The 16,997-nt window shown below is 42.6% G+C and overlaps 1 protein-coding gene across 1 annotated transcript; it reads left to right on the forward strand.

Annotated features, from left to right (window-relative positions):
• Positions 1-11,640: 11,640 nt before the first annotated feature.
• Positions 11,641-14,794, forward strand: LOC121683499. The gene is made up of 3 exons (XM_042063123.1): positions 11,641-12,007; positions 12,395-12,563; positions 14,695-14,794. Exons 1-3 carry the CDS (start codon positions 11,641-11,643, stop codon positions 14,792-14,794), a joined length of 636 nt encoding a protein of 211 aa, XP_041919057.1.
• The last annotated feature ends 2,203 nt before the right edge of the window (positions 14,795-16,997 follow it).

Genomic DNA, 16,997 nt, shown 5'->3' on the forward strand with positions numbered 1-16,997 from the left:
TGAGGATCTCCTGAAAGTCATTTTGAGTTTCAGAATGTGGCACATGGTAGAATCCATTTTTATCAAATTAAAGAAGATAATACACTTCAGGGGCAGTTGGCTTTTGTTTTCGCAACTTTTTATACCTGATCAGGGGGGTATTCCAGAAAGCAGGTTTACTGGCTTAACTGGGTATGTTAACCCAGAGTTAGCGGTAAACCTGGGATTGCAGTTCCAGAACGCTCAAATATGATCAGGCTATGTAAGTAACTATGGTAACATAGGCTCTGAAGTTAATCGGGTATGTAAAACCAGAGTAAACGGTAAACCTGGGATTTCAGTTCCAGAAAGCTCAAAAATGATCAGGCAATGTAAGTAACTATGGTAACATAGGCTCTGAACTTAACCTGGTAGGGGGTAGGTTTTGTTCAGGTTATGTTCGGTTATTTCAGAGCATGTTCAACCAGGCCGCTATTTTTACACTTGTCACGCAATGACGTTTCATTTTGAAGAAGGTCCGATTGACAAAGAAGCCGTGAGAGGGCGATAAGACTAGGGATCGACCAATTATCGGCCGGGCCGATATTTAGCATTTTTATAATAATTGGTATCGGTCATTTTTTCCACCGATAAGCCGATACTGAAATGGATAAAGAATGAAACGCGCTACTTGGTCTGTAAAGCGTCTCTCACTCCCTGCATTTGCTACTCTGTGGTCGAGAGCATTGTCCCACCCACTACACCATCTGATTTGTTAGTTAGCACGAATGCAGCCAATCAAGATCGAAGACTGAACACAGAGAAAGTTTAGAATTCTCACTGAGGCATACTGTAGACTGGGCTTCAGCTGTACGGTGCTATTTTTCGAAGGTAAGGAAGGTAGGCCTACCTTACATTGCTGAAGTTGCAATGTGAATCACAATCATCTACACTGAAGTTACAAAAACACCACTTTGTAAGCTATTGTCTCTTTGATCCGGATCAATAAGTAGCCTAAAGCACCCACCTCCTTCATTTAGCGAATTCCCGATTGATGCACATTAGTAATATAGCCTACCGTTTACTAGTTGGCCTACAAACTCGGGTGCTGCGCGTCGGGATTCTTTGCCTCCGCCTCGTCCATTAATTGTGAATAACGGGACACCTCGGCGGACGTTATCCCTTAGGCCTACATAGTAGACAAGTCCTAAATTATGCGATAGCGAACTTCAAAAAGTCTAGTTGCTGCTTTTTGACGGACTGTCAGAAAAGACTACAGGCACCCAGGGTCAGCCGTAATTTAATCCGACCTGAACTAAATCGCGTCCTGTGCTGGCTATTACGTGCCTTTTAGGCTCTCAAAAGTGTAGCTTACAGCCTACATACAGTATGGACACAAATTGCATGCTTAAATAGCCTAAGAACTATTTTAAAACTGTTTTGTTAAACTATTCAACCGTAACACTTGCCATCACACATGCACCTCTTCCTCTCCCTATCCCTCTCTCGTGCACTTACACACATGATGGCAAAGCATCCTCTTTGCGACAGGTCTCTTACAAGCACATAGCCCATTGTGTATGCCTATGAAAATAATTGCTATCATTCAGCTCTTGGATTAACATGATACACAGGATTTACACTTGTGATGCAAGTTGATACAATTGTGTATCAAAAGAAGAAAGAAAAGTTAGCATAATTAAATGCTTTTGAATGAAAATGTTCAGCATATCGCCATAGCCTAGGCTATCTACCCCCCTTTTTGACAACTGAAATATCGGTTTTACATATCGGTTATCGGCCTCCTGTTTTGGTAATAATTGATATCGGTATCGGCCCTGAAAAAAACATATCGGTCGATCCCTAGATAAGACCACGACATCACATGATAGCCCATCCTTTCTTTTCCAAACGAGTTTTTCAAGAGCGCTATAGTTTTTCCGCTGAATCCTAAATTTGGCTACTTGAAAAGCATTCTCGACTCCATCCCTACATTAGGCTACGCATGGATTAGAATAGAATAAAATAAATCTTAGCTAGCCAACACCATAGTGGACATTTGCCTTTGGATCACCAGACATCGGATGTACAAAAAACATCTCAGACACACTGAAGATATAATTACAGTGCAGTAGGCTACAAAAAAGGGAAAACATATACCCGTATTTTCCGGACTATAAGTCGCTCCTGAGTATAAGTCGCATCAGTCAAAAAATGCTTCATGAGCAGGAAAAAAACATATATAAGTCGCACCGGACTATAAGTCGCATTTATTTAGAAATGTATTTCACAAAATCCAAAACCAAAAACAGAGACTATGTAACTGGATTATTGAGGCCAAAAATATTAATGAAGATGAAGGAGTGAAGGCAGCCAAGAGGAGAGCAGGAAGGTAATTGCAAAGCAAAAGATTCACTGAAAGAAAATGCCATGAGGAGCACCAAAATGTATCTAAAATGTGGAGAATACAATGCAATCAAGCATTTTGGGCGATGTGGAGTCACAAGCTGGCAGCAGATTAAATGCTCATGAGAGAGAAAAAGATGCAGTTTTAGACGTGACCGAAAAGAAAGGCCTATAGGCCCGACGGTAATTGTAAAGCAATTTACAAAAGATTCACTGAACAAAAATGCTGATATGATACATGAAAATGTAGCTAAAAATGTGGAGAATACAATGCAATCAAGCATTTTGGGCGATGTGGAGTCACAAGCTGGCAGCAGATTAAATGCTCACGATAGAGAAAAAGACGGTTTTAAAAGGACGAGACCTAAGCTGAGGCAAGCCATGGCAATAGTCCCGACGGTATTTGTAAAGCAATTTACAAAAGATTGACAGAACAAAAATGCTGATGTGGTACATGAAAATATGTAGCTAAAAATGTGGAGAATGCAAATGCAATCAAGCATTTTGGACGATGTGGAGATACAAGCTGGCAGCAGATTATATGCTCGAGAGAGAAAAAGATGCGGGTTTAAATTGATGTGCAGACCGAAGCTGCAGCAAGCAGGTGATATTTAGAAATGTATTTCACAAAATCCAAGACTAAGAACAGACAGACTATGTAACTGTACACATTGAGGCCAAAAATATTGAGAATTCTACAGGGAATGTTAATGAAGACGAAGGAGTGAATAGTGGCAAGAGGCAAGCCGTAGGCTGCTGACAAGGCCCGACGCTATTTGTAAAGCAATTTACAAAAAAATCACTTAACTCAAGTGCTGATGTGGTACATGAAAATTTAGCGAAAAGTGTGGAGAATGCAATGCAATCAATCATTTTGTACGATAGGCTATATTGGCACAGGCTGGCATGCAGCAGAACAATTGCTTGGCTGGCCACCTCCGAGAGAGCGAGAGAAAAAAAGATGCACATTTAAAAGGGTCTAAATTCCAGCGCGGAATTGCGGGTATTGCGAATAAATTATTACTTAGTATTAAGCATAATAATAAAAGTCCCGCAAATCTAGCCATCATAATGCGAGAGATTCCCACAAATTTTAACCTGTACCCTGTCTGACATTAATATAATAATGGAGCGGCCTGAATGCGGGACTATTGACGGACCAACTCTGACTTCAATTGAACCCCATGCAGATACACACACGCGCGCGCAGGACCACTTTGGGGGTGCCTCTTTTTTCGGTTGCTCTCTCTCTCAGCAGGATTTGTCACCGCTGAAGTCAAATTATAGCCTAGGTGCTTCAAAATCAACCGCTATCGACAGGAAAGGAAAACAAATATTTAGCGATCAGGAACCGTCAGGAATTTTGCAAATACAGAAGCATGACCGCCTAGGCTATAACGTAGAGAACATGGATGACTTCTCTATTTGACGTTCGATTGCGGACGTGAACAGACAGCTACAGACACGCAGCGCACATTAGGCCTACTTTCACTGTCTGTGCGTATTCATTACGTGAAAGATAATTAGTAGCAAAACAGCGATCAAATATTACATGGCAGTGCGTTTTGTTTTCAAATGTTTTCATGCATGTCTAGATAACAGGTGAGGGATGTTTAGGAGACTCGTAAATCCTCAAATTTAGGCTGCGCAAAGCACAGCACCTTTATTTGGCCATGGCTTGTATTCGAGTCAGCCTTTGGCTTCTCAACATGTCCCTAACGCCGCCATCTTTCAGCTGACAGAAGTACGCCTTCTATGAGACAGACTGAACAGGCTCTGGTTGTAAGCAGCAGAAAAGATGTTGGACTATTGTGCTGCCTTTTGTTGTTCTAATGAAGGGAATTAGAAAGTAAAAAGCAATGGATAACATTTCACACACAAGAAGCTGTTTACATAGAACAGGCCTACTACGTGTTATATTTATTCCCTTCCATGTAAATAGTATTGAATAAGCAACATTCCTCAGGTGAGCAGTAAGCAACACTCCTCTACCTGTCAGGTGACCAGTAGCCTTATAAGGAATAAAATGTAGCATTTTGTTTGTCCATGTAGCCATATTATGTTGAATTTAACATAATCTTAAAATAATTTGAATTTGTTTACATGACACATATAGATCTCAAATCCATCCTGAAATGTTAAATGTCAGAAGGAAATTCAACAGAGAAGGTTGTTGTGTATGTAGTAGAATCAAAGCAGTCGCAGGCAGAGATGATCTGTAACTTTCTTTACCAACTTCTTCACGCGTGGTTTCTACCTCTCCTCCGTACATACGTATTGTATTGAATAACATAGGTGGCGTAGTGCCACTAACTGGGCAGGAGGTGTATTGCACTATACCACAAAGGTCAGCTCTGTTTTCTATGAAATAAAAATATTTCAGATGGAATCTCTTTCTATTTCTATTTTATTTGGATCCCCATTAGCTGATGCAGAAAACATCAGCTACTCTTCCTGGGGTCCACACACAACATATAACAAACAAGAAACCAACATACAAGACAACAGATATAAAAAACAGGAGAAGAGTAGATATTTTTCCTGGGGTCCACATACTACGTATAACAAACAAAAAAATCAACATACAAGACAACAGATACGAAAACAAACAAATAAATACAGGAAAAGAATACATAACTAAACCATCAACACACAAAAACAGACAACAACAACAACAAAAGATAAGATGACAAAAAGGGAAACAAAAATAAATGAGTAAACAAAAGTAAAATTCAGTAGTACATACTAGGATTCAGTGCAATCAGCCATGAGGTGTCTCTTTACTTGTTTTTTGAACCTAGCTTTATTCTGAATTTTTGATATATAATCTGGAAGGGAGTTCCATTCAACCATTGCTCTACGTAGTACTGTGCGTTGCTTTGAGTTTGTTTTGATTGTTGGAATTGTGTAGTTACCACTAGTGGCATGTCTGGTAGGGTATGTGTGCACATTAGCGCTAAGTGTGAGCTGCCTAAACAAACAGTCAGGTTTGTTTAATGTGTTAATGTTTTTTATGAAGGAAAGAAGGGATGCTTTCAACCTCACATCAACTGTTAGCCAGGAGAGTTGGTAATGCATGTTATTTGTGTTGGCATTTAAGAGCAAGCCTAGCTGCTCTATTTTGTACCTGTTGAAGCTTCCCTAGATTCATTTTTGTGGTACCTGACCAGACCACCGAGCAGTAGTCTATGTGTGACAGTACAAGGGTCTGCAGGACCTGTATGGTCAGATGAGGTGTTAAAAAAGAAGAGCATCTCTATGGGCTACTCTGTTAGGATGCCAAATAATGACTTTCAGATTAGGAGTTTGTCTCTGATAACGGTAGGCCTACTATTGCAATAGTTTATTCTCTTAGATAGATAGATAAATGGATACTTTATAGATTAATTATAGATAGATTAATCCCCAAGGGGAAATTCAAGAGCCTTGAATAGAGCCTTCGTATGAATTATGGTTGGCCTACTATTGCAATTATCCATTCTCTATACGTCTAGCGTAATGCTTAGAGGGAAGAACCTTTTCAGTGTCTTTCAATGATACTTCATCTTCATCTGCCCCCTTATTTTATGGTGTTCCACAGGGATCAGTGCTTAGTTGTTTTTTATTCTCACTGTACATGTTGCCACTCAGTCATATTATGAAAAAGCACGGTATATCCTATCATTGCTATGCGGATGATACACAACTGTATCTCCTATTTAAATGTGGTTCCTCTGGTGCTCTAAACCCATTGCTTGATTGCCTAAAAGAGATTAAACAATGGATGTCGACCAATTTTTTAAAACTGAATAAATCCAAAAAAGAAATTCTATTTTTTGGTCCACATGAAGCTGCAAATAATGCAATTAGTGAACTAGGGTCTTTTGCCAGATATGTAAAGCCTTATGCTAGAAATCTTGGCTTTCTACTTGACCCTGATTTTAAATTTGAGAAACAGATTAATGCTGTTGTCAAGTCATCTTTTCACCACCTTAGAATCTTAAGTAAAGCCAAAACTATGTTCAAGACTTTGAGATGTTGATTCATGCCTTTATTTCATCCCACCTGGACTACTGTAACTCCCTTTATTTTGGTGTCACTCAGTCCACTCTATCCCGACTTCAGATGGTGCAAAATGCAGCTGCAAGGCTGCTCACCAAGTCTAAAAAGACACAACATATTTCTCCAGTTTTGAAATCTCTGCAATGGTTACCAGTGAAATTTAGAGTAGATTACAAAATTCTTCTTTTTGTCTTTAAAGCTTTAAATGGACAAGCTCCCCAATACCTAAGTCAGCTTGTACACTTCCACTGCCCTCCCAGAACTCTGAGGTCATCAGATAAACTACTGCTCTCAGTACCTCAGAGTCGTCTAAAAAATAAAGGTGACCGAGCTTTTTCAGTAGCTGGGCCCAAGTTGTGGAACAACTTCCCTTTTCACATTAGATCTACACCAACTATTGGTGCTTTTAAAGCCAAGTTAAAAGAATATATGCTATTAATGGCTTTTAAATGAATTGTGGAATGTAATTATATGGGCTGTATATATGAACATTTTATTTTAGGTTTTTTTTCCTGTTGTGCTTTTTTTATGTCTTGATTCATTTTGTCTTTTGTTATCTATTTATTTATCTGTTTTTTTTTTGAGCACTGTGGTCAACCACAGGTTGTTTTAAATTGTGCTATATAAATAAACTTGACTATGACTAGCCTTCGTATGAATTATGGTTGGCCTACTATTGCAACAGTCCATTCTTTATTTGTCTAGGCGTTGTAGAACTGGAAAATGTGCCAAAAGAGATGAATGAACTGAATGAACACCAACAATTTTGATCAGGTAGACATACTGTCAGGTTTTAGGCAGGAGGACCCAAGCGCAAGACTCTCTCAAGCTGAAGTTCCAACAAACACGTTTTATTGACTTACCAGACTTAGAAACAAACTGGACTTTCCCCATATAAGGAAATGGGTGGAGACAAAGACACATGGCTAGACAGGTAAACACAGAGCACATCACAGAACAATATGCAGAATGGCCACCAGGTCAATAGTCAATAGTCCAGATCCTGACACATGGAAAGATTTGAGAGTTTGATGTTTATAGTGAGCATACAACACTAACTCACTAACACACCAACACTAACTAACACCAACACTAACTCACAAACACGCTAACACTCACAAACATGCCCCTATAGTGTAGTGCTAGCTGCCTGGCTACTTTAGCAACTCGAGCTAGCTAAAGTGTTGCTCGAGTTGCTACAGCCAAAATGATTGTTTTCATTTTTATATCGTATCGACAGTACTCGTGACCTTGAAAAACTGAGATCTATGTTTCTCCTTTAATCCTGTTTGTTGTGTTGTTGGTTCAGGATGAGACCAGCAGCAGTGACAGTACCACTCCAGCAGAGGGGGCTGGAGACTCAGAGGGGTGCTACCATCGCCATGCTGTGACCTCCTCACTCCAGCAGAGGGGGCTGGAGACTCAGAGGGGTGCTACCATCGCCTGCTGTGACCTCCTCACTCCAGCAGAGGGGGCTGGAGACTCAGAGGGGTGCTACCATCGCCTGCTGTGACCTCCTCACTCCAGCTTGCAGCAGCCTGGCTCTTTTGCTTGTTTCTTCTCTCCTTTGATCCTTTTCCTACCTGATGGCTTGACCCTTTCTTGTTCTGTGTTTGTTTTGGCACACCTAAATTACCATTATTATTCATTTAGTATTATTTTTATATCTATTTCACAATCCAGAAAAATAGATAGATAGATACTTTATTGATCCCCAGGGGAAATTCAAGGTCTCAGTAGCATACAGACAACACACACACACATTCACTAACAGCGAAAAAAGTAATTAAAAGTATATAAAAAACACAACTAAGCAATAAGGACAGTAGAAGATAAAGAATATACTAAATATACTAAAATACAAATTATACTAAATATCACTTAATCTAAATCAATTCTAAAAAACAGTATCCACATAGTGGGTGATTAATCAATCAAGAGGCGCTTGCAGGGACTGAGCCTGTGGTCCTCTGTGCATAAGGTAAGGTAAGGTGCTCTGTGTGAATGAGTGTCATGGTGATGGTGCAAATGAGTAAGTCAAACAGTGCAACAGTGCAAGAATAAAGTCTATATATCTATATATATAACTATATTAAGAAAGGTATAAGTGTGGCCACAGTTCGGCTGTGGCATGGAGGGAGGTGTTATGCATATGTGCTAGTGTGCTAATATAGCACGCAAACAGTGAGGCAGAAAGACAGTGGTAAAAAGTGGCTAGTGGACAGACAGTATCCAAACATGGAGGGGGTGAAGAGGCAGACAGACTATGCAGAGAAGTCTATCTCTCCACTCCCCTTAATCCTTCTTCTTTGTGCTTCGTCCCCAACATACCACTGCATAGAAGAGGACGCTGGCAACAACAGACTGGTAGAACATCCTGAGGAGCTTGCTGCACACATTGAAGGAGCGCAGCCTCCTCAGGAAGTACAGCCTGCTCTGCCCTTTCTTGTAGAGTTTCTTCTTAGACCTGCGGAAATCCACCACTATCTCCTTGGTCTTTGAAGTGTTGAGTTGAAGGTGATTGAGTTTGCACCATTGCACAAAGTCCTCCACCAGGCTCCTGTACTCCTCCTCCTGCCCGTTCCTGATACACCCCACAATTGCAGTATCATCAGAAAACTTCTGCATGTGGCATGACTCAGTGTTGTAGCAGAAGTCAGATGTGTACAGGGTGAACAGGACTGGAGAGAGCACAGTTCCCTGTGGTGCTCCGGTGCTGCTTATCACAGTGTCAGAGAGACAGTTCTTCAGTCTGACGAACTGTGGTCGCTCGGTCAGGTAATCTGTAATCCAGGTTACCAGGTGAGCGTCCACACCCATCTGCAAGAGCTTGTCTCCCAGTCTGAGGGGTTGGATGGTGTTAAAAGCACTTGAGAAATCAAAGAACATGATTCTCACAGCACTTTTCCCCTTGTCTAGGTGGGAATGTGTCCTGTGTAGAAGATAAGTGATGGCATCGTCCACGCCCACTTTCTCCTGGTATGCAAACTGTAACGGGTCTAGTGCATGGCGTACCTGGGGTCTGAGCATACCTAAGACCAGCCGCTCCATTGTCTTCATCACATGTGATGTTAGAGCGACAGGCCTGTAGGCCCGGCTGCCTTACGAGGATGAATTTATTTGTAAATGATAACTTACTTGATCAGCCGTGATGATGGAGGAGGAGGAGGGGTGCTTCTGAGAGGGTTGTCGTGTGGCTAGAGACTGATGGCCGTTGGCTGAAGCCATTTTTGCTGCACTGCTCGTGGTCACCATGTGGGGGAGAGGTGTGATAGCCTGATCTGTAGTGATGGTGGAGGGGGGAGGGGAGGGGGAGTGCATCTGAGGTCTGTGTGTCTGATGGCTGTTGACTGAAGTCATTGTCACCTCGTTGTTCGTGGTCGCCATGTGGGGGGGGGGGGGGGGTGCAATATGAAATGATGGTGGGGGTGAGTGTTGCGTGGTAATGAGGTGGTGTGGGGGTGGGGGCTGGGGGATGAACACCTCCTTGATGTCCCTGTCAAGGTTGCCAGAGTCTTGGACAGCTCAACAGGCACAGGAAAGGAGGCATCAGGCGGGGGCAGGGCGTGGGGTGATGGGGGCTTAGGTCGTTGGATGTCCCCGGGATGCAGAGCTGGAGAGACTGGGAGACTGGGAGGTGGGGGTGGGGCGGGCACGCAACCAAGAGCAGTACCTGGAGCTGGTGCAGGGCAATCGAACCTGTTGTAAAAGTGGTTCAGCTGGTTCGCCATGTCCAGGTCTCCCTCCACAGAGCTGCTGCTCTTCTTAAGGCCAGTGATGGACTTCATACTGTCCCACACCTCCTTCATGTTGTTCTCCTGCAGCTTCTGTTCCATCTTCCTTCTGTAGTCCTCCTTAGCCTCTTTCAGCTTAATCTTGAGTTCCCCCTGTACTCGCCTCAGCTCTGCCATGTCCCCCTCCTTAAACGCCATCTTTTTCCTATTGAGAAGGGTCTTGACATTACTGGTTATCCAAGGCTTGTTATTTGGATAGCAGCGTACAGTCCTTGTGGGAACAACAATGTCCATACAGAAGTTCAGATAGTCAGTAGTGCAATGTGTGACCTCCTCTAAGTCCTCTCCATTCTGTATTACACTCCAGTCAGTGGACTCAAAGCAGTCTCTCAAAGCCTCATCCGCTTCTGGTGTCCACTTCCTGAAGGTGCGCGTGGCAACTGGTAGCCTCTGAACTTTTGGCTTGTACATTGGCTGCAAATGAATGAGGTTATGGTCCGACTTCCCCAGTGGGGGAAGGGGGGTGGCACTGTAAGCATCCCTCACGTTTGCATACATGAGGTCTATTGTCCTGTTTTTCCTAGTTGGGCAGTCAACAAACTGGTAAAAGTTTGTGAGGGTGGAATCCAGTGTAATGTGGTTGAAATCACCAGAGCAAAAAAGGCATCACTGTGCTGAGTTTGGAGCCTTGCGACTGTAGAGTGAATGACGTCACAGGCTGTGTCCGGGAGGGCTTGAGGCGGAATGTAAACACAGACAACAATGGCATGCGAGAACTCCCTCGGCATGTAGTATGGTCGTAGACTGACCGCTAGTAACTCCACAACCTTACAGCATACAGTCTCCTTCACTGTAACATGTTCGGGATCGCACCATCTGTTGTTTATGTATAGCACCAGTCCACCACCCTTCTTTTTGCCAGAAAGGTTACTGTCTCTGTCCAAACGAGCTACACTGAAGCCGGGCAGTTCAACGTTAGAAGTGGGGATATGGCTTGTTAGCCACGTCTCCGTAAAGCATAGCAAACTACATTCCCTGTACAGCTTCTGGTTTCTTACCAGGGCAGCCAGTTCGTCAGTCTTGTTGGCCAGTGAGTTCACGTTTCCCATCACAATCGATGGAACTGAGAGTTACAGAGATCGGCCCATGTCTGCCTTTGTATGTTCCATTGTCAGCTAATGAACTAAACGAGTGTTTTGGAACTTCTGTACCCGTTAATGGGCAGAACCAGGAACTCACTGTCACTTATGCACGTAACTTATACGTATACTTATACTTAACACGGAACAAATATTTCACAGAGACTAACCCATATGACTTGCTTATAGTATCATTGGTATTTATTTATTCTTTTAATTTTGTATGCCTTTAATCAGATAGGATAGTGGAGAATGACAGGAAGTGAGTGGGAGAGAGAGTAGGGGTGGGATCGGGAAAGGACCACAGGGTGGGAATCGAACCCGGGTCGCCGGCATTTTTAATGAAGAATCACTGAGGAAAAATGCAGCCAAATTACACATATTGTTGCTCCTCCCACCCTTCACAGCTCTCATTTTGTGATGTCATTTCCTGGTGTTCTTCATTTCCTGTGTCCTGTCTTGTCCGTGTAGGTGTAGAGTCTGATGGGACATCACCACCCCTTGCCACTGTGTACCAGAGGTGTCCTCTGAACACCACTCTCCCACCAGGGGGCGCTGTGACCCTCTCTTGCCTGTCGGACTGCCAGGGGGGCTGTGGGAACAGCACGGGATGCCAGGTGGCGTCAGGACGAGCCCAGCTGCACATAGAGTCTGTGCAAGAAAAGGATGGAGGCTCCTACTACTGCAGCACTGGAGACAAGATGCTCTTTAGTCTACAGATCAACTCAGGCCAGTGTAACACACACACACATGCACGCACATCCACACACACACACACACACACACACACACACAAGTTCCTAGGTCTCTTTTGCATTCCCACACAATAGGAACTCACTTAACACACATTAGTAGCCCAATTATTACATGAATATGAAGTAATGAAACAGACAGCATTGCTGTCAAACTAGAAGCTCATGGTGTCAGGAAGCATTAAAAAAGAAAGAATCAGCATTGTTAATAAAATGTCTTCTCATCTGTCCTGAAGGCATTTGTTGCATGACAGTAGTCAATCTCTGCAGCCTTCTCATGCAGTTTTTATGTGACGCAAATTTAAACAGAGGCTGAATTGCTGTGTCTGAGTGTGTGTGTGTGTGTGTGTGTGTGTGTGTGCAGATGGTTGTGCTGTGGGTGAGATCCTCCAGCACAGGGTGGTGTTTGTGGGTGAGATCCTCCAGACGTTGCCCACCTCCAGTGCCTGGCAGTGCCAACTGGCCTGCACTCTCCATGCCACCTGCCAGTTCTTCTCTTACCTGGAGCCGCAACACGCAGAGGACAAAACAAGGTACCCGCAGAACACCAAACCTAACCACAGATCATCAAGAACTCAGTTCTATCCTAGAGAACATCAGGCCTCTAGAACTCAGTTCTATGATAACCACGGAACATCAGCCCTCAAGAACTCAGTTCTATCCTAACCACAAAACATCAAGAACTCAGTTATATCCTAACCACCGAACATCAGGCCTCAAGAACTCAGTTCTATCCTAACCACAGAACATCAGGACTCAAGAATTCAGTTGTATCTAGAACATCACCTGAATAACACAACTATTAGAGAGAACAGAGAACACTGCCCTTGCAGACAAGAGTTTAAAGTTTAGTCTAACTTTAATTTTTTTTAGTTATTGGCAAGGGCAGATTTGCATGAGTGTGTGTGTGTGTGTGTGTGTGTGTGTGTGTGTGTGTGTGTGTGTGTGTGCGTGCATATGTGTGTATGTGTGTGTCAGATAGACAAGAGTTTAGAGTTTAGTGTAGATTGGCTAGGACAGACGTGTGTGTATGTATGTGTGCTGTAATGGTATTGACTGACACCATCACATGCCTGACACCATCACATGCCTGACACATATTATGCTGTGATGGTATTGACTGACACATGTTATGCTGTGATGGTATTGACTGACATGTTATGCTGTGATGGTATTGACTGACACATGTTATGCTGTGATGGTATTGACTGACACATGTTATGTTGTGATGGTATTGACTGACACATGTTATGTTGTGATGGTGTGATGGTATTAACTGACACATGTTATGTTGTGATGGTATTGACTGACATGTTATGCTGTGATGGTATTGACTGACACATGTTATGCTGTGATGGTATTGACTGACACGTGTTATGTTGTGATGGTATTGACTGACACATGTTATGTTGTGATGGTATTGACTGACACATGTTATGTTGTGATGGTATTGACTGAGACTAGACTGGGTGAACCCAGCTTTCTTTTTGCCCTGCAGCTCAGGCTGGAAACATGTGCTTCTTTTTCTGCTGTTTCCATTACAATTTTGCCGGGAACAATCACAAACTGGCTTATCCACCTGGCGTGCTATTGGCAGGTTTAAAACGATGACGATAGCGGAGCGACAGCAAAGTCTCTCTCACGACCGTCAATCCAATTCCCTTTAACCTCTCAACGTTGCTCAATGTCTTTTTTAGGTTAGCAAACAAATCGATCGAGTGGGTGTAAATACTACTTGCATGTTTGTTTTTTTGCACTACCTGCAAAAATCACTCAATGCCATTGCTGTTTCTGCAGACTGCTGATAAATGACACGTCACCTATTTTGTGTATGTGTCACTTAATATTAATTTCTATACAAACCAAAACGGCGGATCTCTAAAGAAACGCAAGCCCCCACCCCATAATTGTATCTAAATTAGCTATGTACCAAAAATGACATTTTACCGTGACTCTAAGAGCTGTAAACTGTGTTGTAAGGGTGCGTAGGCCTACCCGCTTGGAGCCCCAGTGGAATTTTGATTTTGATACAAGAGTTCTCTTTCGCCGAGTGCGGCGGAAATAAGGCATCCACCAGCCCAGCACCAAACTCCGAGCACGGTAAACAAAATCGGGTTTTTAAGGCAGTAAATGCTCCCACTAAGAAATAAACCAGATTTTGTTCCAATGGACACACCCATGGCTACTGAAAAATGTAAGGGTCATTTATCAAATGTTATTTTGAAGTATTAAAAATCATCTTTTGTTTTGGAATCTTTGAACGAAAGGGGCGGAAATTGGTGCTTTTACGATACGTTTGTTGACAAGTTTCCAGCAAGTTTCCTGCCTGGAGTTTTCGTGTCACTCTGCAAACGTCACCCGGTTCGTTGGTCAGATTGGTGAATGACTATCCAATTGTGTACAGAGTCATTTGAACTATGCCCATTGATCACGCCTCTTGTGCAGTAGAAAATACATAGCAGACTCCCCAGACCAATGTTCAATCTTAAAAGATTGAGCTTGGTCTGGTAATAGCCAGATTAGATTGACACATGTTATGTTTTGATGGTAATGATTGACACATGTTATGCTGTGATTGTATTGACTGACACATGTTATGTTGTGATGGTATTGACTGACACATGTTATGCTGTGATGGTAATGACTGTTGCCTTCTGTCCACAGTAACTGCACTCTGATGTCCAGAGACTCCGCCCAGCACTTCTCTGCTAACGCCTCCATAGAAACCACATCAGGGTTCTCCCTGAGGAACTGTCCTGGGTGAGAACAGTTTGTTGTAAAATAAAATTGGTCCAATGGCACCATAGTTTTATTTGTGTGGACAAAAGCACATCAGTACAAATACAGTCCTTTGAAGCTCCTGTCAACCCTTACACAGTCCACAAGCCAACTGCTGATACTGCTACTGTTACACTAATCTCAATACGCCACGGTCTGGCTGAATCCTGCTATGTAGCCTAAATATCAAACAGCATTTTTGGAGGATTTTTTGTGACTTATCTGTAATTCTAGTATCAATCCATCCTTCATTGTATGGGCCAATCAATCGGTCAATAAATACAATCAATAATCAAATACATTCAATTTCAAATCAAATTCAATTTAAATAATTTATTTCAAAATGTTTTTAAATTTTTCACGATTTATTGACATATCTCATGAAGGATTGAAAGATTTATTGAAGGATACGTTGGTCCGTGTAACGCTTTGCAGTGCTGTGTTCTATTTGCAGAATTCACATGAAAAAATATAAAAATAGGCTTAAAAATCCGTTATCCATTCTTTAGGACGGTACAGTAAATGGGTTATTGTTGCTTATTTTGATTTTCAATTGAGCACAATTACGGTTTTCTGTTCAGAAGTTAAAAATTGAAATGATGCGTCAATTTTCTAATTTTTGTTTGTTTTTATAAACAAGCAAGTGTAGAAATAAGAAACTCACAGTTATAGATATGTATGTATGTGTGTATGTACTGCTGACGTACACACACACACACACACACACACACACACTTCCTCTGCTCCCGGAGTGAGAACTCCTGATGTACACACACACACACACACACACGGATCTACGTCTATTTACAAATCTACATCTATAGCTCTACTCTCTGATGTGATGTGCACTCTGTTAGAAAGCTCTACTCTCTCTCTCTCTCACACACACACACACACACACACACGATGTGATGTGCACTCTGTTAGAAAGCTCCACTCTCTCTCTCACACACACACACACACACATGTGATGTGCACTCTGTTAGAAAGCTCCACTCTCTCTCACACACACACACACACACATGTGATGTGCACTCTGTTAGAAAGCTCCACTCTCTCTCTCACACACACACACACACACATGTGATGTGCACTCTGTTAGAAAGCTCCACTCTCTCTCTCACACACACACACACACATGATGTGATGTGCACTCTGTTAGAAAGCTCTACTCTCTCTCTCTCACACACACACACATGATGTGATGTGCACTCTGTTAGAAAGCTCCACTCTCTCTCTCACACACACACACACACACACATGTGATGTGCACTCTGTTAGAAAGCTCCACTCTCTCTCTCACACACACACACACACACACATGATGTGATGTGCACTCTGTTAGAAAGCTCCACTCTCTCTCTCACACACACACACACACACATGATGTAATGTGCACTCTGTTAGAAATAGGTATTTGTATATTAGAAATGACACTGATGTCACTCCATCCATGTTATGTGATGTCATGTTTCTTCATGTCATGTCTAGTCTCTCAGGAGTGCAAGTTGGTCTTATCCATCTATAGCTCTACTCTCTGATGTGATGTGCACTCTGTTAGAAAGCTCTACTCTCTCTCACACACACACACACACACACACACACATGATGTGATGTGCATGATGTGAAGTCTTATCCAAATCATTTCTCTGGTATTCGTTACTTGTTAAAGGGGGTAGATCGGAGTTTTGGACGTAGGACTTCATTTCCAAGTTAGCCAGTGTGATATTTATCACTGGAGACTGTTTTCAACACGTTTCATCCAGTTCTTCTAGTTGCAGAGTTTGCTGTTGCTAGGCTAGCGCAAGGGTTTAGCTGTTAGCTGTGTCGCTAAACCCTCTCAGTAGGCCAGAGAGTGCAGGGTTTAGCTGTTAGCAGTGTAGCTAACAGCTAAGTAGGCCAGCTGCTGACTTATCTCTTGACATTTCTAATCATCAAATTGCTTTGTTGTCCTTTTAGATGGGAATCCAGTCAACATCACAGAGATAACAACAACAACCCCCACATCCACACCAGAATCTGTCTCTATAACCAGCACCTCACACACACACACACCTTTCACAACAACAACCCCCACATCCAAACCAGAATCTGTCTCTACCACGAGGACCTCACACACACACACACACCTGTCACACTCTCTCACACTCCCTACACGTCTGTGAGTCCCTCCATACAGTAGTACCAGT

The sequence above is a fragment of the Alosa sapidissima genome, chromosome 15, assembly GCF_018492685.1.
Source record: "Alosa sapidissima isolate fAloSap1 chromosome 15, fAloSap1.pri, whole genome shotgun sequence".
Taxonomy (NCBI): Eukaryota; Metazoa; Chordata; class Actinopteri; order Clupeiformes; family Clupeidae; genus Alosa; species Alosa sapidissima.